The sequence below is a fragment of the Chanodichthys erythropterus genome, chromosome 23, assembly GCF_024489055.1.
Source record: "Chanodichthys erythropterus isolate Z2021 chromosome 23, ASM2448905v1, whole genome shotgun sequence".
NCBI classification, from domain to species: Eukaryota; Metazoa; Chordata; class Actinopteri; order Cypriniformes; family Xenocyprididae; genus Chanodichthys; species Chanodichthys erythropterus.
The window spans coordinates 9,808,223-9,829,230 of NC_090243.1; the positions used below are offsets into that span (position 1 = coordinate 9,808,223).

Below are 21,008 nucleotides of genomic sequence, written 5' to 3' on the forward strand. Positions count from 1 at the left end.
GATGACCAAATCAGCATATTAAAGTGGATTTCCCTTAAGGATTAAAAATTCAGAAAATTTGCCATTTTATTTAAAGGTGCCCTAGAACTTTTTTTTAAAAGATGTAATATAAGTCTAAGGTGTCCCCTGAATATGTCTGTGAAGTTTCAGCTCAAAATACCCCATAGATTTTTTTAAATTATTTTTTTCACATTTTGGGGCATCATTAGAAATGAGCTGATTCAGGGTGTGTGGCCCTTTAAATCTGGTGCTCCACGCCCCAAGAGCTCACGCTTGCCTTAAACAACAAAACAAGTTCAAACAGCTAATATAACCCTCAAAATGGATCTTTACAAAGTGTTCGTCATGCAGCATGTCTAATCGCGTAAGTAAAGTGTTTATTTGGATGTTTACATTGATTCTGAATGAGTTTGAGGCTATGCTGCGTGGCTAATGGCTAATGCTACACTGTTGGAGAGATTTATAAAGAATGAAGTTGTGTTTATGAATTATACAGACTGCAAGTGTTTAAAAATGAAAATAGCGACGGCTATTGTCTCCGTGAATACAGTAAGAAACGATGGTAACTTTAACCACATTTAACAGTACATTAGCAACATGCTAACGGAACATTTAGAAAGACAATTACAAATATCACGTTCATAATGTTGGGAACATGGGCTGGCATATGCAAATATTGGGGGCGTACATATTAATGATCCCGACTGTTACGTAACAGTCAGTGTTATGTTGAGATTCGCCTGTTCTTCAGAGGTCTTTTAAGCAAATGAGATTTATATAAGGAGGAAACAATGGAGTTTGAGACTCACTGTATGTCATTTCCATGTACTGAACTCTTGTTATTTAACTATGCCGAGGTAAATTCAATTTTTGAATCTAGGGCACCTTTAACAAAATTCTGGAGGCCCACGTTCAGGTAGTCAACCAATCAGTGCAAGAGTAAGCCGGTACATAAAGCAGTCTCTCACCTCTATGCCTCGACAAGTTTCGCAGCATCCCATCATCACCCCATCACCTCACTCTTGGCTGGTTTCTATCTCAGTTCAGGAGGGGGAGTACTCTGGGTTCAGGCCAAATTCCGAGCTCGGAGCCCTCCCCCGGACAGCACGTCAAATATGCATAAATTACTATACAAATTACTTTATTTTGATTTCATGTACGTGTAAACTCATGAATAAATTAAATTTAAAATATATCCAAATAAAAAACTTTTTATTTTGAATTGTAAGAGTACTTTTTTACTTTGAATTGTAAGAGTATTTTACAATATTAATGTTTTAATTATTTTTGATCAAATAAATGCAGCCTTGATGAGCATTTTTCAAAAACATAAAAATCTTACTGACCCATAAGGTCAGGTATTGTATATATATATATATTTAGCTAACTATTTTAGTCACACTGCAAATTAAGCCTGCAAAATTATTAGTAAACAGTTTTTTCTAAATTATAAATAAGAAATAAAAATATACTGTTTCCTGCAACACTGCCAGCCATGCAACTTTGCATCGAATCAAAAGGTCAATATGTGATTCAGATCCTCAAATGTGCTATGCAAAATTAAAAGTCAGAGTTCACCAAATCTAAATGTTTTACATGCAGCACAAGACAAAAATCATTTTCTTTGCTTGCACTTTGGCTCACCCACGTTCGCAAGTATTGTGACGAACCCTTTAATGTGGTTTCTATGAAACCGAAACAGTGCAAAAAACATTCACAGTCATATTAAAGTCTTTTTGTAAAAATGGCAAAATTTATTTTCTACATGTACAAAAGAAAGAACAGGATAGCAGCTTATATGGACAGCAACATTTCCAGCACTCTTCCAAGTCGAAGACAGGAAAAATACAACTGAGATGAAATGAAAATGTACAACATATTGAAGAACTTGCTCAGAAGAACCTGGAAGGAAGTAAAATTGGTTTAACAAAAATAAAGGGGGGAAAAAAACATCCTCAGTCATGCTCATAAACATGACTACTTCCACAGAGCTACTAGCTAATATAGCATCTTGCCCATGCACATTTATAAAAATATGTCAAGGCTGTAAGTAGTCACTTAAAAAAAAGTCACTACATATATCATATAGCATTTTTGTACTTCCCTACATACAAACAAAATACACAGGTCAGCAGGTTTTAGGTGAGGCGATACAGCCGTATACATTTCCGTTCCAGCTTATTTTTTTTTTTGTATAATGTATTGCGTTTCACCTGAGTTCTCTATTTGACATTCTGTGCCATTTACATGTAGGCTTCCACTGCATTTTTGTGCTTTGGACCTCATTCACATTGTTGTTCTGTAAAAAGAATGATAAGCTAAAACCAGGAGCCGTCATACAAACATTCAGACTTGACTTATAGTCTTGTATGGGTCTGCTGAGAGGGTTTTGTCCTAGTTTGTTGTTAAAAGATGAGGGAGAACAAGGTTTTCTGGGATACACCATAGCTATTATGCTTTGGTGGGACTTAAATATGCCATGTGGCGTTCCTGATGTAAAATAGTAGAGCAGAACAGGATACAATTTGAATATTCAGTTTGGACCTGACAGGAACATATGACATCCCCATACAACTGGAGCTTTTCGCAACTGTGTGCACGGTTTGGTGCAGGAATTGGTTGTCATCCTTGAAAATCCCCATCCTCCCTGAATATATTAACATCTTAGCTTTTTTTTAATGACTGAGATACAGTATATTTATATTCATACATAATTTGCTCCTCAGAAATTGTCCACAGATTCTTCAACGGTTTGCGTTTGGAAGCAGAGGCATGATTGTACAGGGCGAACTGTTTTTATTGGCCCTCCAAATAACCAATGAAGGAAGATTTTGATTGTCCACCAGGGGTCCTCAGAATCTACACTTGGCTCTAAAGGCCTTGACACAAGTTGGGCAGCAAGCAAGCCGAGTTCAGGCTGTGCTCAAACCAAGCTAGAGGTCACAGGGTTGGAGGTGGAAGGTATTTGCTCATAAAGCAGTGGAGGTCAGTTTTTTCACTCCTCTGCGCTGAGCAAGAATAGAACAGCCCACGGGCTCCAGCACGGGAGGGACGTTCCTATTCAAGGCAGAGTATGTAGCAGCCATCGCCCCCTACAGGAGAAAAGATTTCACACAAAACTTGCTGAATTAAACTGTCCTGTCAAAAGGTGTCGAGTTGAAAATATATACATGCACACACACACACGCACAGCATATAAACAGAATTTCTAGCTGATTCAATATTTTACAGCTGATTTTTTATTTTATTAAAAAAATCCTTGATATTTACAAATTTTCCATGACCTTGGGAACCTTGTGAAGAATTTCGGGGACATAGTAAAATGTTCATGGGAACATTTTTAGATATTTAGTAGTAGTGCTGTCAATCAATTAAAAACAACTGATTAAATCACACATTAATCACCTAACATAAGTTTTTCATGTATTTTTATATTGTAATGATTTCACATTTAGTCTCCATATTAATGTAGAAACAACATAAAGACAGTATATTTTAAAGAAATTATCCTGAATCAAACCAGTTATAAAACACCAAACAGTCTTCACTGCATAATTTAGATTAAAATGCAGATTAATTTTTATTAAAGCTACGAAAGTTATTCAATTACGAGCAAAGAGATTTTCTTTTTCCTTTGTTCTTTGATTAACATTAATGGCAGACTGTAGCAGGTTTATTAGGCTGCTGTCACTTTAAGACCTGCCACACATGACACGGATCAATTTTTTTACAACTCTCATTTAAGACTTTATTTAACTAATTTAAGACTCTGCTTATGAGGATACTCAACAAAACAGGCATTTTGGAATAACTGAGTGTTTTTGTCTGTTCAAGCACAAAAGAGAACTCAATTTGGCCAATGTTCTGCAGAATAAAGCCAAAAGTATTGTTCACTTTTTAAGCGTACGCGAGGGTCAATGTACAGTGTGCGTGTTGCGAATTTCGTCATCAGAAGAGTATGCGTGTACTGTATGTGCACCGCTGGATTTTTGTAATTGTTTTTGCAGTAATTAGTTTTTAAAAAATTTTTTATCCACAAGGTGGCAACCGTGCCCTGGGGTCATCAAGGTAGTCAAAAAAACCCCGCATAAACAGAACAGACTGGAACTCATGCAAGCTACAGCGAAGATGGAGGCCTACTGTACATAGATGAGAGATTATGCAAAGAGGTTAGAACAGGGGCCGGCAACCCAAAATGTTTAAAGAGCCATATTGGACCAAAAAAAAACAAAAAACAAATCTGTCTGGAGCTGCAAAAAATTAAAAGCCTTATATAAGCCTTATATGAAGGCAACACAGGCTGTATATTAGCTATATTAGCCTACTATCAAAATGACTAAGTAGGCTACAAATACATAATGAGGTATTCCCAAGGTATATATTTAAAAACTGCTGAAAGCTACAGAAAAAAAGAAGCAAATGGATTGGTGCAATTCACAGAAACAGCTGAACTCCAGGCAGAGACATTTTGTGTCAAATTGTTGGATTTTGAGGTAAAATCATTCCATATATATTGTATTGTTATATATTATGTTGACAAATCATCAATTAAATATTTTCCATCTTATATTCTGCATAATTGTGTTTTTTTAAAATAAACACTGACAAAAACTATACTATAAAACTATATGTTTTAGGGCTGTACACTATGACGATATATATAACATTGAAGTGATTACGTGGATTTAAACCTACCTATATTGTAGTTATATAAAATATTCACAGGCAGATTTGCTTTATGTATTTCCCCGGCGTCAAATCAGGCACATATAAATGTCAGGAAACACGACTCCTGGCTACATGTCAATATCCATGGATTAGTTTTATTTGACAATTTGTAAGAAACACTTTCGAGTCCAACCTTCAGTTTGTTTTACTCGCATTTTCGCAGTTTCCCCCATTAAATCCAGTCATGAAGCAGGTTCTTTTGCCACTCAGTCCAGCTGAGGGAGCGCGCTTTCGGCGGAAAGTGACGTCGATGCATATGCGCCACGCTGAAACGCGTGTCGCATGCTATGATGCAAATCTTCGTTGACAGAAATGTTTAAATTTAATATTTATTACACACATTTTTACAGCATTGGAAAATGTTAAGAATGTTTGTGTCATGTTTGTCCTCCTACAGAAACCATATGAAAACAAAAAAATAGAAATATTCCCCCCCCCCCCATCTTTTTCCATTTTCATACATTTTTGAAAAAGCTCCAGGGAGCCACTAGGGGGGCGCCTTAGAGCCGCGGGTTGCCGACCTCCGGGTTAAAAAGTACCCTCATTTGTACAACTCTAGCATTAAAGAATACAAAGATGTTTACATGGGTTGTAACTCATGGCGAGAGACTGCGCCCGTGTACACGTATGAGTCAAATTAAGAATACTTTCCAATACTGTGATTGTACATTAGCGTATGTATAAAAAACAAAACAAAGTATACCCAGGGCTTAATGCTACCTATCAGATTGTGCTACCAACACTATATTTGCATTGTTTTAAGGGTAGGTATAGACGTAAGCCACAAACCAAATTAACCACAGCACAATATGATAGGTAGCATTTAGCTGTCGAATTGTGCTCCCTACTGTTTTAATGAGGGGTAGGAAAATCTGAGCAGGTAGCACGCTCCAGCACGCTCTCTGAAGAGGCTTTCTGTGCGCGCAAGTTGTGTGTGTCTGACAGTACCAGACAGTACCGCGTTCTCTTTTGTGACTTGTCATGCTTGAATGGTTTAAAAGCATTTGCATGAAAAGTGTGATCATATAATGAAAGGATGACGAAAAAAAAAAAAAAACGGATGCTGCGTTAATTGCGTTCATTTTGACAGCACTAATATTTAGGTCTTATTCTAAAGCACAGGACAGGACCAAGACCAAACCTTAACCAGATGGGGGGCGTCCTGTCTGTTCAGCTGGTATTTGGGGAGCTGGTCTTTGTGAATGATCCAGGGATGTCTCAACACCTGTGCAGCTGTTAGTCTCTGATGGGGGTCTACATGTAACATCTTAGACACCAAGTCCTGTAGAGAATAATGAACAGGTGTTTTGAATGATAATTTTTGTCTGGTGATAATTTAATGAGATGTTTTGAAGCGTATATTCAGATGCTCTTCTCAGGTGGGTACCTTTGCCTCGAGTGAAACTGAGTTCCAGTATCCGCCTGTGAGAGAAAACTTCCCACTGCCGATTCGAGCCAGAATCTCCTCCGGCGTGTCCTCGGGGCCGTTAGCAAATGGAGTAAATCTGAGAAAAAGCTTGGTGTCAATTGAATACAAACACATTTTGAAAACTATAGTGCTAAGTTTATATACTTACCCAGTTAACATTGTGTACAGAAGGACACCTAAACTCCAGATATCACAGGCAGCATCATAACCCTGTTTCTTCAGCACCTGGGGACCAAAGTGATGTTCTCTGATCAAGAAACTGACTTTTTTTTATTTTATAAAATATTGTGCCACCTGAAACACATACCTCTGGGGCCACAAAGTTGGCAGTGTAACATGGTGTCATCAGCAGTCCATTTTCAGCTCTCAGCTGCTTGGCAAAGCCAAAGTCACAGATCCTGATGGACTCGGGATTCCCAGATTCATCAACATAAAGGATGTTACTGGGCTTTAGATCCCTGTGAACCACCTGATTAGGAAGCTTTAAATTAGAACCAATGAACTCAAAAGGTGGCTCACAAACCACATACAGCCCGTCATTTTTTTTAAATGTATAATTAACAGGCATGTGATTAGCTAAAGACAAAAAAAAGAAGGAAAACCTGACAGCAGCAATTATTATTATTACAAATATTTGTATTTTATTTAATTAATAAATATATTTTTATTGCAATAATACATACTATTGTACTGTAAAATAATTTAAAAATGGGTATTTAATAATAATAATAATAATAATAATAATAATAATATATTATAATACAATATATAATAAAGTATTATATTAATAATTATTATTAGCATTATTATTATTATTTTATTTTACAGAACATACTTTTATTCAGCAAGGACACATTAAATTTATCAAAAGTGACTGTAAAAACATTTAGAATATTACAAACTATTCTATTTTCTATTAATTTCTATATTCTATTTTGAATAAAGGTTGTTTATTTAAACTTTCTATTAATCAAAGAATCCTTATTTCCACAAAATTACTGTTTTCAACACTGATAATAATTAGAAATGTTTCTTGAGCAGCAAATCAGCATATTAGAATGATTTCTGAAGGATCATGCCACATCGAAGACTGGAGTAATGATACTGAAAATTCACAGAGGAATAAATTATAGTTTTAAAAAGTATTACAATAGAAAACAATTATATTAAATTGTAGTAATATTTCACAGTATTACTGTTTTCACTATTTTTGATCGAATAAATGCAGTATTGGTGAGCGTTAGAGATTTCTTTCAAAATATTTTAAAAATCCTACAGACCCCAGACTTTCTAACGGCAGTGTACTGTAATATTACAGGCTTTTGCATCTATTGTGGTTTTGAATGTGCCCCTCTTGGCTTCTGAAGTTGAGTATCTCTGCATTAGAGCCATTATAAACCAGTATGTGGTAAGACACCAGGAGCACAGCGGTCTCACAAAGCATCATTTGTTTTCCAAGATCACAATCTTGACGCACTTCAGTTTCATTCCATCCCTAAACATATTGAATTGTGGCACACATTTTAGTTTGTTCTTTACTATCGTTACATACCCCTTGAGTGTGCAGGTACTCCACAGTCTTTGTGATGGTGTACAGCACAGCGCTGGCCTCCCGCTCTGAGAAGAACTTCTGTCTGAGGATCTTATCCAGCAACTCCCCTCCCTTTAGCAGTTCTGTCACCAGATACACTGAGCGACCATCATCGTACACCTGCAAACAGTGACATAGTAATATTAGTTTATCATGGATAATCAGTTTAAATTCACCATCTCTTCTATTTTATTACTACCTTCAGTTTTCATTAAATGCTATTGCAATAAGTTCTGCAATGTAAAACAATATGATTAAGGATGTTTATATGTGCAACAAAATAAATTTTGTGTTCAAAACCAATCAAGGAACACTTGAAGCAGATGCATTTCTAATGTATGGAAACATACTGAAACGATAATGGATAACCTGCTCTGAGTAATTTGCAGGAGAGACGGTAAGAGCAGGAACTCATTACACTATTCCCTCATTCCGGAAATGTCAGAGCAGAATCGGTTTCAGGTAAACACATCAATGCTCTTTGAAAAGAACAAGACATTACCTTAATATAATTGTATTCAGCCAATAAGAAAAAGCTCAGAGTCTGCCCCCGCAGACTATAGTCTTTCATTATTATAGATGGAAATAAAAAAGATTGCATCCTTGTTTTTAAACACTCACGTCTTTCAAGGTGATTATATTTGGATGTTGTCCATAGCGTAACAGAATTTCCACCTCATCCGTTGGATCCCGTTTAGCTTTATTGATTATCTAAACATAAAATATATAGAGACATAAATCACAATGTCCAAGAAAAACAATATAAAAAGGGCCAGGCAGTATAAAATTGTTTTAGAAAAGGCTAGAAATGCTTTTAAAAAGTGGTTTTAGTATGAATGTGCTGAAATTAAAATTCTGTCCAATAAGCAAATAATTATTTAAATTATTATTATTTAATATAAAAATTCAAGACTAAATAATTAATGTCTAAATGCTTTTTTTAATGTCTAAATAATAAAACAATAAAACCTAATTGTTTTAATTGCTACAAGTGAGTTATGAGGCATCATAATGTACAGTACAAAAATGGATATTCATTTTGAGTTTTGATTTATATTATATATCAAAACAGTGTTATTAAATTATAAGTGTTTTTAAATATTAAAAATAACTTCTTAAATTCTTATTTAAAGTTTAATTTTTTTTATATGTATTTTTAAAAATATTTTTATATTTGAAAACATTACAAATTTAATAACATTGTTATACTGTGATGAATATTATATATCAAAACAGTGTTATTAAATTATGTGTTTTAAATATTAAAAATAACTTCTTAAATGCTTATTTAAAGTTTAATTTTTTTTATATGTATTTTTAAAAATATTTTTATATTTAAAAACACTGTTAAACTGTCATATTTAGCAAATCTCAAAATCGAATATCCCTTTTTCATTCTGTACATTTATAATGTGTGATTCCTAAATTGACAATTAAAACGACTGGTTTTAGTTTAGCATTTTATTTTTAATCTAAATATAAACATATGTAAAACCAACATGCACAATTAATTTTCCAATATTGACCAGTACCGATAAAAAAAAATTATATATATAAATTATTATTTTTAATTATAATTATAATTATAATTATAATTAATGTTGCTATCAATTTGCCAAGGTTTTCTGAGTGGTCTATGTGAGATTTACTGCCTGTCTCTCTCCTCACCTTCACGGCATACTCCATGCCTGTGCTTTTCTGTATGCAGCGTCTGCAGATGGAATACGAGCCAACTCCGATATCCTCCTTCACCTCATATGTGTCATTAAACTGAGACACGTTTCTATGGAGCTGCTACAGAGAGAAAACAACCAGAAGTAATGCTGACATAAAATATGACTCATAACTAGGCCTTAAACACAGTCATCACAGCATATACTATGAGGAAAAAGGCCTGATTTAGAGGAAAATGTGTTACCCATAAGAGTGTATACCTGAACTATAGAGCTCATACTGTTCTGCAGGGGTTGAGACTCTTCTTCTGAGCTGATGGCCACAAAACTAAAACCTCTGAAGAGTTGATTGGCATTGGCACTAGGGGGTACACCTGGTGAGTCTACACGAAAACACACAGCGGTTTTGATCTAGTCATTAAATACACCATCAAATAATCCGACAGATTTCAAAAGGTCTAGCAGCATTTAATTAAATAGGTTTTTGTGTATTTGTCTGAGAGGGGATTAAAGACTGACAGCAAACACAGTCTACCTGATCTAGTGTTAGACGCATTCGGTTATAAAGCTGATGTACCTTTGGGAGTTTTTGCTGTAAATTCTGGGTCAAAGTAGAATGTGTCGTCTGGTCTCCCAGAGGCTGGTTTGAAGGGTGGGTAAATTTCTCTTCTAAATAATTTCTTAGACAAACAAAGCATGAAAAAAACTTTAAAACCACCATGCATTGATAAGAGTGGCACTTCTTCATTGTAAATACATGTTCCTGTAAAAACTCACATTCCAGTCAATGGTAGCATAAAACGGGTGTCTCTTTATCTCTTCAACTCCATCTGCACCAGCACCTGCAGATAAGCACAGTCAAGTTTAAAATAAAATATGCATAACTGAATAGACAGAAATGAACATCTAGTCAGTCTAATACACTATTGTTCAAAAGTTTCTTAAGTTTTTGAAACTTGAAAGTTCACTTTTGCCCACCAAGTCTGCATTTATTTGATCAAAAATACAGTAATATTTTGAAATATTATTATAATTTAAAAAAATTTTTTTTTTAAATGTAATTTATTCCTGTGATGGCAAAGCTGAATTTTCAGCATCATTACTTCATTGTCACATGATCCTTCAGAAATCATTCTAATATGCTGATTTGGTGCTCAAGAAACATTTCGTTTTATCACCAATGTTGAAAACAGCTGTGCTGCTAAATACTTTTGTGGAAAACATGATACATTTTTACACAAGTCCCAAAAACAAAAACAAAAAAAAACAGCACTTATTTGAAATGGAAATCTACTGACATTATAAATGTCTTTACTGTCACATTTTATCAAATTAATGCAGTATTGCTGAAAAAAAAAAAAAACACTGACCACAAACTTTTGCACAGTAGTGTATAAGAGTAAGCTTACCTAATCTATTGGAAGGGTTTCGTTTGAATAGGCTCCTGAGGAGACTCTGAGCTTCTGAACTCAGAAACTGAGGCATTCCCAGCTTCGCCCTACAAAGGTAGAGGTCAAAAGTCAAACTAGAGGTTTGCATACAATTTGATGCGTAATGAAAGGTCATCCTGATGGACATTGATCATCCCTTTATTATTAAGCTACACTATGGTAAGTGCTGGTTAGTATGGTAATCAGATTGAAACATTCTCATTCTAACGTTCTGTCAATCAATTAAGTGTTTTTCTACATAGTTTTTCACTTCCAATTTGCCTACCCTAGCATGACTAGTAAAATGTACAGTTAATTTATCTAATCCTATCTAAGTGAGCAGTATTTTGACCAGAATAGAGTGCCTCAGGGATGACGCATTTTTGTAGGCAAAACACGGAAGCGAGTTAGCATTTTAGGGTTTCCAGTTCCAACACCGTCAAGTCTATGGGTTTTTTGAATGGGTTTTTGCTAAATCGCCTGAAATAAGGTCTGTGGTTAACAAAGCCTCTAAATACTTTCACGTTTTGATCTATGACATAAAACACACCAGTTATAACCCACTTGTGATTTTTAAAACTTTTACTGTGTCTTAAAATCGGCGGTTGCTAACAAATTGCTAAAAGGGACTATTTCCTATGGCAGGGACTTTAGACGTCATCATTAAAAACAGGACATTTGGACAGCATTTCTCATGAAAAAGTGGATAAGTATTCATACACAGCGCACAGATCATAATCAGCGAGCATGTTTTTAAATAAAGTTGTTTTCTAAATAAAGTTTGAGGACGCTTGGTGGTGACGAAGTTGATCCGTGACCATTGTGTGCTGTAGTCCGTTTATAGCCTACTGGTAGCTTTTCTATATCTGACGACTTTATTTAGGCTTCAAAATCTATAAATGTTGTGTTCACTTGTAAAGATTATCTTGATAGACAAAACGTGTAAGTGTCATAACCCTTTGTTAAACACAGAGCTTATTTTCTGCGATTTTCCAAAAGTCTATGGGAAAAATGGGCTTTCAACCGAGGGAACCCATGCGCCGCTAACTTCCGGGTTGGCCTACAAAAACGCGTCATCCCTGGGGCACTCTATATGTAGCAACGTGTGTCAGACCTTGTGGTGATAAAGTCAAATTATGGTAAAAAATCTGTCTACACAAGCCTAGAGGTCAGATAACACAAAGGAGGACAAAGACAAAGTCAGACACTGTCATGTGCACTGATGTCACCTCCACAGCTGACACTTTGTGTATTCATATCAGTGGCAATTGTCGGTTCTTATCAGTCCTCTGCAGAAGCCTCAAATGAACACTGTAATTGACAAACCCTCATCTCGCCTTCACTCTGTAGTCATCCCACTAAAACCACATTACTACACAGTTTATCAAAGTCGTCAAACTGTGTGCAGACCTTTGATTATAATCATCCACCACAGCAGCACTAGTGTGGCACGCCTGAGCGTTATTCACCCCTCAGCAGGCCGCTTTATGACGTGACGTGTGTTTTGTGCGGTTTCATGTTTACTGATGGTTAAGTGGTTAGTCTTTAGGCTAAACAGCACTGTCAGCTAAACTAAAGGCTTATCCTCATCACTACAGCACTTAGCATCCAGATGTTTTTCAGACCAATTCCGCTGGCTTTTCCCACTCAGACTGGATGACTGTGTTTAGATTATAGTGCTCCACCGAGAAGGCGGAAGGATGAGGCCGTCACACTCACTTTAGAATCATAGTCATGGTTTCCTTGCGGTCCTTGCCTTGGAAAGGCAGCGTTCCTGTCAGCATTTCAAACTGGGGATGGAGAACAAAAGTTGTTTCTCAGTGATTTTCTGTTTATGATGAACTGGCTGATGTCACACTGACTGATGGTTGGAGATGCTGAAACACTATTCCACATTGTTCCAACCCAGTGTTCAAGTGTTCAAGATTTAATTTATCATTTTATAATAATTGTTATTTAATAATTATATTTTAAATGCATTTTAAAATAATAAAATAATTTAAAATAAAATTAAAAAAATTAATGATATAAAATAAAACTTTTAATGAGGAAACAAAATAACTCCCCTTATCACCCTTAACGGGAATGTATATAAAATGCTCAATAGACAAAAATAAAAACAGGGAGTGGCACTCCCTCACCATGAGTACACCGTAAGACCACCAGTCAGCGCTATAAGTGTGTCCTCTTCGGTTCACCACCTCGGGAGCCATATACTCTACCGTCCCGCAGAAAGAATATGCTTTATTTTCATGATCGATCGACTCCTTACTGAGTCCAAAATCTGAAGACACACACAAACACACTTTCAGTATGGCAGTGTCGTTATTTTAATGTTAACTAAAACTATTAAAATCAGTTTATTCATTGAAATGAAGCTGAAATAAAATAAAATATAAATATTAGATAAAAAAATTAAACCTAAAAATGAAAAACAAACAAAAATTAGAAATGCTGCCTTAAAGGGTTAGTTCACCCAAAAATGAAAATGATCCCATAATTTATTCACCCTCAAGCCATCCTAGGTGTATATCACTTTCTTCTTTCAGCCAAACACAATTGGAGTTATATTAAAAAATATCCTGGCTCTTTCAAGCTTTATAATGGGAGTGAATAGTAACTGAGATTTTGAAGCCCAAAAAAGTGCATCCATCCACCATAAAAGTAATCCATACGGCTCCAGGGGGTTAAAGGTGCCCTAGAACTTCTCTTTAAAAGATATAATATAAGTCTAAGGTGTCCCCTGAATGTGTCTGTGAAGTTTCAGCTCAAAATACCCCATAGATTTTTTTTAATTCATTTTTTTTAACTGCCTATTTTGGGGCATCATTAGAAATGAGCCGATTCAGGGTGTGTGGCCCTTTAAATCAGGTGCTCCACGCCCCAAGAACTCGTGCTTGCCTTAAACAACATAAAAAAAAGTTTACACAGCTAATATAACCCTCAAAATGGATCTTTACAAAGTGTTCGTCATGCAGCATGTCTAATCGCATAAGTACAGTATTTATTTTGATGTTTACATTGATTCTGAATGAGTTTGAGGCTGTGCTCCGTGGCTAACGGCTAATGCTACACTGTTGGAGAGATTTATAAAGGATGAAGTTGTGTTTATGAATTATGCAGACTGCAAATGTTTAACATTAAATTAGCGACGGCTCTCTTGTCTCCGTGAATACAGTAAGAAACGATGGTAACTTTAACCACATTTAACAGTACATTAGCAACATGCTAACGAAACATTTAGAAAGACAATTTACAAATATCACTAAAAATATCATGTTATCATGGATCATGTCAGTTATTATTGCTCCATCTGCCATTTTTCGCTATTGTTATTGCTTGCTTACCTAGTCTGATGATTCAGCTGTGCACATCCAGACGTTCTGCCCTTGTCTAATGGCTTGATCATGGGCTGCCTTATGCAAATATTGGGGGCGTACACCCCGACTGTTACGTTCTTTGGAGGTCTTATAAACAAATGAGATTTACATAAGAAGGAGGAAACAATGGAGTTTGAAACTCCGTGTATGTCTTTTCCTTTAATAAAGGCAAAGCAATGTGTTTTTGTGAGAAAAATATCCATATTTTAATATTCAGAGTGTACTTAGACTCAACGCATGACGTATTGATGAACGCAGAAGATAGAGCAAAACAAAACCCTGTTCATGAATTAGAGGACTTTTAAAGAGAAAGGTCAGGAGGAGCTTAAGTTTGTTGCTCAGCCCTATTTGTTTAAACCGCGAGAGGTGTGTGCTCTCAACTAAGCGTACGCTACTCTTACATCCAACGTCATACGCCAGAACTCAACTCTTGTGAACGCACGGACGGATGTTACTGGAAGCTAGTGATTATAGTCTGTAACGTTATAAATATGGATATTTTTCTTACAAAAATGCATGGCTTCGCTTCAGAAGGCCTTTATTAACCCCCTGGAGCCGTATGGATTACTTTTATGGTGAATGGATATGCTTTTCTGGGCTTCAAAATCTCAGTTACTATTCACTCCAATTATAAAGCTGGGAAGAGCCAGGATATTTTTTAATATAACTCTGATTGTGTTTGGCTGAAAGAAGAAAGTCATATACACCTAGGATGGCTTGAGGGTGAATAAATCATAGGATGATTTTCATTTTGAGTGAACTATACCTTTAACAACTACCTGAAATTAAAATAGGTCTAAGTATTAATATGACTAAAACTAAATTATAGCTAAATAGAAATATTAAAGAAGTAATTCTAAACATTTAGAAATGCTATTTTAGTATATAAATCATACTAAAATAGCACTGGGCCCAATCTCAGTTTCCCACAATCGTTCTACAAAAACTAATTTTCCACATATTAGTTCTGTGCAGTTCATGTTCTCATATATTGTGGTTTAGATGGTCATAAACCTCTACAGAATGAAGGTTAAAGTGTCTGTCTGTCCTCCCATGAGGCTGCAGACAAACGGTATCAATACAAAGCCCTAAACTCTCAAGGTGGCACCATGCTGATGCAGCCATTCCAGCAATCTGAAATTACCTACCTGTCAGCTTTATGTGGCCGTCCTCATCCAGGAGAATGCTGAAATTACATAGATTCAGAGCATTAAAAAGCCATTTACCAGAGCATGATCACGCCCACACAAAGGATCCCCTTACTTTCTATCGCCATTCCCACCCTGAGCCATAAGGACATATCTCTATGTGTCATGGCTACAAGACTACAACCATGATTTTTATAGCCCTATTCTCTCCAGACATAAAAGTGATTTATGGATAACCTCAAAGACAGTAATGAGGAAAGATTAAAAAAAGGAGAACAAGTGAAGGTGTGTTGATTGACAAACAATGAAAACTAAAGTACAAAGGGAAGTATGGAAAGAAATAATATACACTACTGTTCAAATATTCGGGGATTTGAAAAAAAAGAAGAAAAAAAATCTCTTGAGCTCACCAAGGCTTCATTTATTTGAACAAAAATAGAGTAAAAATAGTAATATTGTGAAATATTATTAAACATTTTTTTCTATTTTTATATATTTCAAAATGTAAACCTGAATTTCAGCATCATTACTCCAGTCTTCAGTGTCACATGATTCTTCAGAAATCATTCTAATATGCTCATAAACAGTTGTGCTGCTTAATATTTTTTTTTTGTGGAAACCCCAATACATTTTTTCAGTATTCTATGATGAATAAAAGTTCAAAAGAGCAGCTTTTATTTGAAGAAGAAAACTTTTGTAACATTTTTGTCTTTACGGTTACATTTGATCAACTTAATACGGAAGAGGATTAGGGCCAAGCAATAATAAAAAAATAAATCCATCTCGAAATGAAAGTCGTTAAATTTCGAGGAAAAATTCGTTAAATTACGACTTTTTTCTCGTAATTTAATGACTTTATTCTCATAATTTAACGAGTTTATTCTCAACATTTTATCTCGACTTTTTTCTCGAAATTTTTCTCATAATTTAACAAATTTGTTCTCGTAATTTAACGACTTTTTTCTCATAATTTAATGAGTTTATTCTCAACATTTTATCTCGACTTTTTTCTCAATTTTTCTCATAATTTAACGACTTTTTTCTCATAATTTAATGACTTTATCTCAACATTTTAAATTTAACAACTTTAATCTCGAGATGGTTTTATTTTTTTATTATTGCTTGGCCCTAATCCTCTTCCGTAACTTAAAGCATCCTTGCTGGATAAAAGTTTTTTTTTTAAGTTCCACAACTTTCTTTCCATACTTCCCCTTGTTTTTTAAACAGACAAAAAGCACTATAAAAACACAATAAAAGTCTAAACAGTGATTAAACAATGACTTCATTTTCCATTCATTTCCATATTTTATGCATTTTTAAAAGCTTAGTTTCTTTGTTTTAAAAAATTTCAAATTAAATAATAAATCATGACAATTTTCAGTCATTTGATTGAATTAATCTACTCTATCCTACTCTAATCTTTGTTTATTTAAGAACATTCAGTACTTCTCTGGTTTCAGATCTCTGTAGATGATGCCCAATCCATGCAGATGATCCAGAGCCAAAGCCAATTCGGCCAGATAAAACTTCACATCCTCCTCCGTGAACATCACCTGAGGAAAGAGAACACATGCTTTACATGTCAATCAGACATTCTCGTCCTATCCAAGTTGGCAGATGCGGTGAGAATAAGTGACTTGGTTATGTGACCAAGACTAAGCTTAAGGAAACCATTCACTATTTACCTCTTTTGACAGTCGAGTAAAGAGATCGCCTCCTCTTAAAAAGTCCAGAATCAGATAGAGCTTTCCTTCAGTCTGGAATGCTGCAGGAAGTAAACAAGAAGAGTGTGAGAAAGAGGTAACAGGTTCATGGTTACCATTGATTGGCTGATGACCTGCACTTACCATAGTGTAGTTTAACAATAAAGGGATGATTAACCTCCACCAGGATGTCTCTCTCCATCTTAGTCCTGACCCGATCTCGTACTGAAAACATGCATAAATAATGACACTTTTGTTTACTTCTATTGAGTTTACTAACATTTTCTCCCCCCGCCCAGAAAACTGGCACAGCAGAATTACGCAGATGGCACCGGATGACTAATTAAATAAAGGAAGGAGAAAAATGCAGTGCAAGAGAGACAAGCAAAGCTGAGAGCTGTAAGGGGAGGAGAGTCATTTTACTCATGTGGATGTAGATGTGCATGTGTTTATCATCTGGAGAGGCTGTTTTTTGTAGTTGAACCTTGGATTTACATTCATAAACAACTACAACTGGGAATTAACCAACCAAAACACTGGAATAAACAGAACTTAAACTGGTTATTGTGAGAAAATGAGAGTAAATGCTTAGGAACTTTTCTGAGTGATCTAGAGTCTCTTAAGTTAATGAGACTTTCGAACTGCCTTTAATATCTTGGCTTGCACAACTGTAAAACTTCCTGTCGAGGAAAAAAATCAATTAATTCTCACTTTCAGAACAGGATTAAAGCCAACTGAAGTTAAAAGCCTTCCGCCTTGTTTTATTGCCTTTGTTTCAAAGAGTCGCATTTGCCAGCTTCTACTTCATACTATTTATAGTTGATATATGACCCATGTCGATAAGTGACTATTCAGAGAGCATTGGATTCAATAACAGAACTTACAGAAGTCAAAGTGTAACAGAATTATACATTGATGTCCAGCTACATATGTGTCAAGTTTGATTAAACAATCAAAATATGAGGAAAATATTATTTATTGTTTAAAAAATGAGGGAAGAACAAAACACTAAATTTGGTTAAAGAGTTAGTTCACTCAGTTATTATTCACCTTCAGTGATTCGGATATCCTATCGAACGGTTAAACTGCTGAAATCACGTGACTTTGGTGCTCCGAACCGCTGATCCGGTTCGTAAAGCTCCGAAGCAGTGTTTTGAAATCGCCCATCAAGATATATAGTTGAAAAGTCGTTATTTTGTTTTTTTGGTGCACAAAAAGTATTCTCGTCGCTTTATATTAAGGTAGAACCACTGTACTCACATGAACTGTTGTAAATATGTTTTTAGTAGCTTTATGGATCTTGAGATTTACAATGGCATTGCTCTCAATTGAGGCCTCACTGAGCCATCGGATTTCATCAAAAATATCTTAATTTGTGTATAAAATATCTTTGATGAACAAAGGTCTTACGGGTGTCGTTCCACACCCGTAAGGTCTTACGGGTGTGGAACGACATGAGGGTGAGTAATAGATTACATCACTTTCATTTTTGAGTGAACTAACCCTTTAAGATATTTATCTGACAAAATTATTTGGCAAAAAAAAAGGCAAACTACAGCTACAGGTTTTATTTTACTATGAAAAAATTTGCATAGAAAAACAAAAAGCTCACAGGAAAAAGCATACACTGACTACAGCATAATCAGTTATTAATATTTTGGTTCACTCTTGTTTTTGCATGTGTTATGTTCACACAATTCAGTGTGTTTCATTGCGTTATCTCAAAAAAAGGCAATTTGACTCCAAGCAACTACGCAATATGCTTACAAAATCTTTAACACATTTTTAATAATATTTGAACAAAAGTGAAGATGTCAATTTTCATAGGCTGGACATCACTTTTGGCCACTACAGCACAGGCCCAGATCACCCATGTAAATAGCCGAGCACCCACAGGAAAATGCAAGATGGTCTCCATTCATTTTATCCAATCGAAAAAAAAAACGGGAACCTCTCTGATTGTTGGATCTCACATCTGGTCCCAGCAGATCGTAAACACACACAATTCTAGCATTATATTTAGCATTACTACATAACAACCTGACACAAAAGCTCGTGCTATCTGTTTTTCGTACGATGATAACTCGCATTTTACGTAATTAACTCCAAAATTATCAGGTATGTCAGCGAGAGAACAACATTCTAGATGTCAGCATTGACCACTGAAAAACCATATTGGTTGACTTAATACCTTTTAATGTGGCTTTTTTCAGCACTTTCATTGCGTACAGCTGTCCTGCATCTGGGCCTGTAGTCTTCTTCACCAAAAACACCTGCAACACAACCAAAATCAAGGGTTCATTAAAACAACAGCAAAACGGTTTAAAACAGGTTCTATTTTACTCATCAGTTCTGTGAAAACACAATTAGTTCTGTGCTGTACAGACCGTGACTAGTTCCATGTGTAATTTTTACTGAGATTGTCCTTAAAATGTGAATGAATGTTTTTTTATCTGCGCATGGCTCAGGCTTTTATCTGTGCTGATTATTTCTCAAAGCACACACACACTCACACACACAAAACACAAAAAATATACTCGTATAGGTGGGCGTTATGACCAAAATCTTATATCACTGTATGTTTGTTTGTTTGTTTGTTTTTTTAAATTACTCAAACAAACAATATGTACACAAAATAGTCATTTAATATAATGAATTAATTACTTTAAATCGATAAATCTGATAATTTTTTTGTGGTATTTTCTGGAACTTGATGGACGCAAACCAAAAGGTAAAATTATTCATTCATATTTTTTTGTGAAAAACTTAAAGTATGCCTTAAACAAAAGTTTAATATTAATTAGTCGCATTTATTAATTTAGACCAGGCTTAAATTATAACAATCAATTTGATCTGACATGTAACAAGGAGGTCCCTGTCAGTTATTTTAATATTATTTATGTACAATAATTAGCTTTTATTTTTATATTCTTTGTTTTTAAAGTTAAGTTTTAGTAATTTATGTGCTTTAATTTTTTCTTTTTTATATTTCTATATAGCTTTAATATATTTTTTATTTCAGTTCTAGTAATTTTACTTATTTCAGTTAGTTGCCAAGACAACATTTCTAATTTCCATTTATGTTTTTTTAAGTTTGTTTTTCATCAAACATTTACATTAATATTTTATTTTATTTTACTATTTTAATTAAATTAAATTAAATTTAATGTCAGCTTTATTTCATTTACCGAAGAGGATTTATAATCATTTTAGTTAACAATAACACTGGTCCCTGCTTTCCATGGACCAAAAAGTTTGAAGACTCTTGGTATAAATGGTACAACAGAAGGTCCAGCAGTTTATATATTTCTACCAACCTATATAATTTATATAAAATCATTCATACTTCACAGCCCAATTTGATGTGACGTACCTTTCCAAAAGAGCCCTGTCCAAGCACCTTGCGGAGCTCAAACTGCTGTGGGTCGGCCTTCTCCGAGCCCTCTTTGACATGATGTGTGATGCTGATCTCTTTAACAGACACTTCTTCCTAGAGAGAAGATGACAACAAATCAGAGAGAGAATTACGTCAGCGAGAAACATGAAAACTTCGACAATGCCAAAGCGCCAGAGATGGTACAAATAAAAATTCAGACAAATAAACCGGAAAAAAGTTGGACAGAAAACACTTCTGCTGAATTTACCCGAACCCAATAATAAACCTAGACATGCAGCATGAAATGAATACACAGATGGAATAATCGAGTTTGCGTCGCAAACGCATCACTCTCACCCACGCCACGCACATCACAGCAGTGCCCCATGGTGTCCCACGTGTTCCCGGGCCCGACCTGGGGCTCGGCACCCTGCTCCATGCTTGAGGGAGGAGGGCTTGAGCCCCGGCAATCCCCCTGCGACGTGCGCCTGCTGCTGGGCTTCTGATGCACAGAGAGAACAAGTCCACACTCAGTAAAAAGCTTGTGTGA

General features: G+C 35.4%; 1 protein-coding gene across 8 annotated transcripts in view; it reads right to left on the reverse strand.

The window, feature by feature from the left end:
- Positions 1-1,758: 1,758 nt before the first annotated feature.
- Positions 1,759-21,008, reverse strand: part of rps6ka3b (ribosomal protein S6 kinase, polypeptide 3b) — a 43,870-nt gene continuing 24,620 nt past the window's right edge. For 3 of the 8 annotated variants that reach the window (XM_067378234.1, XM_067378233.1, XM_067378235.1), the window contains 20 exons: positions 20,456-20,572; positions 19,274-19,355; positions 17,227-17,307; positions 17,065-17,144; positions 16,826-16,932; positions 15,380-15,417; positions 12,993-13,135; positions 12,571-12,641; positions 10,831-10,919; positions 10,199-10,263; positions 9,999-10,101; positions 9,683-9,804; positions 9,417-9,542; positions 8,370-8,459; positions 7,710-7,868; positions 6,465-6,626; positions 6,306-6,382; positions 6,116-6,233; positions 5,870-6,010; positions 1,761-3,092 (listed from right to left, as the gene is read on the reverse strand). In XM_067378234.1, coding sequence (XP_067234335.1) covers positions 2,970-3,092; positions 5,870-6,010; positions 6,116-6,233; positions 6,306-6,382; positions 6,465-6,626; positions 7,710-7,868; positions 8,370-8,459; positions 9,417-9,542; positions 9,683-9,804; positions 9,999-10,101; positions 10,199-10,263; positions 10,831-10,919; positions 12,571-12,641; positions 12,993-13,135; positions 15,380-15,417; positions 16,826-16,932; positions 17,065-17,144; positions 17,227-17,307; positions 19,274-19,355; positions 20,456-20,572 — 2,094 coding nt within the window. In that variant the 3' untranslated portion in view covers positions 1,761-2,969. Of the gene's footprint in view, positions 3,093-5,869; positions 6,011-6,115; positions 6,234-6,305; positions 6,383-6,464; positions 6,627-7,709; positions 7,869-8,369; positions 8,460-9,416; positions 9,543-9,682; positions 9,805-9,998; positions 10,102-10,198; positions 10,264-10,830; positions 10,920-12,570; positions 12,642-12,992; positions 13,136-15,379; positions 15,418-16,825; positions 16,933-17,064; positions 17,145-17,226; positions 17,308-19,273; positions 19,356-20,455; positions 20,573-20,815; positions 20,961-21,008 lie in introns of those variants that run through there. The other 5 variants (XM_067378230.1, XM_067378229.1, XM_067378232.1 and 2 more) reach the window with 5 other exon arrangements.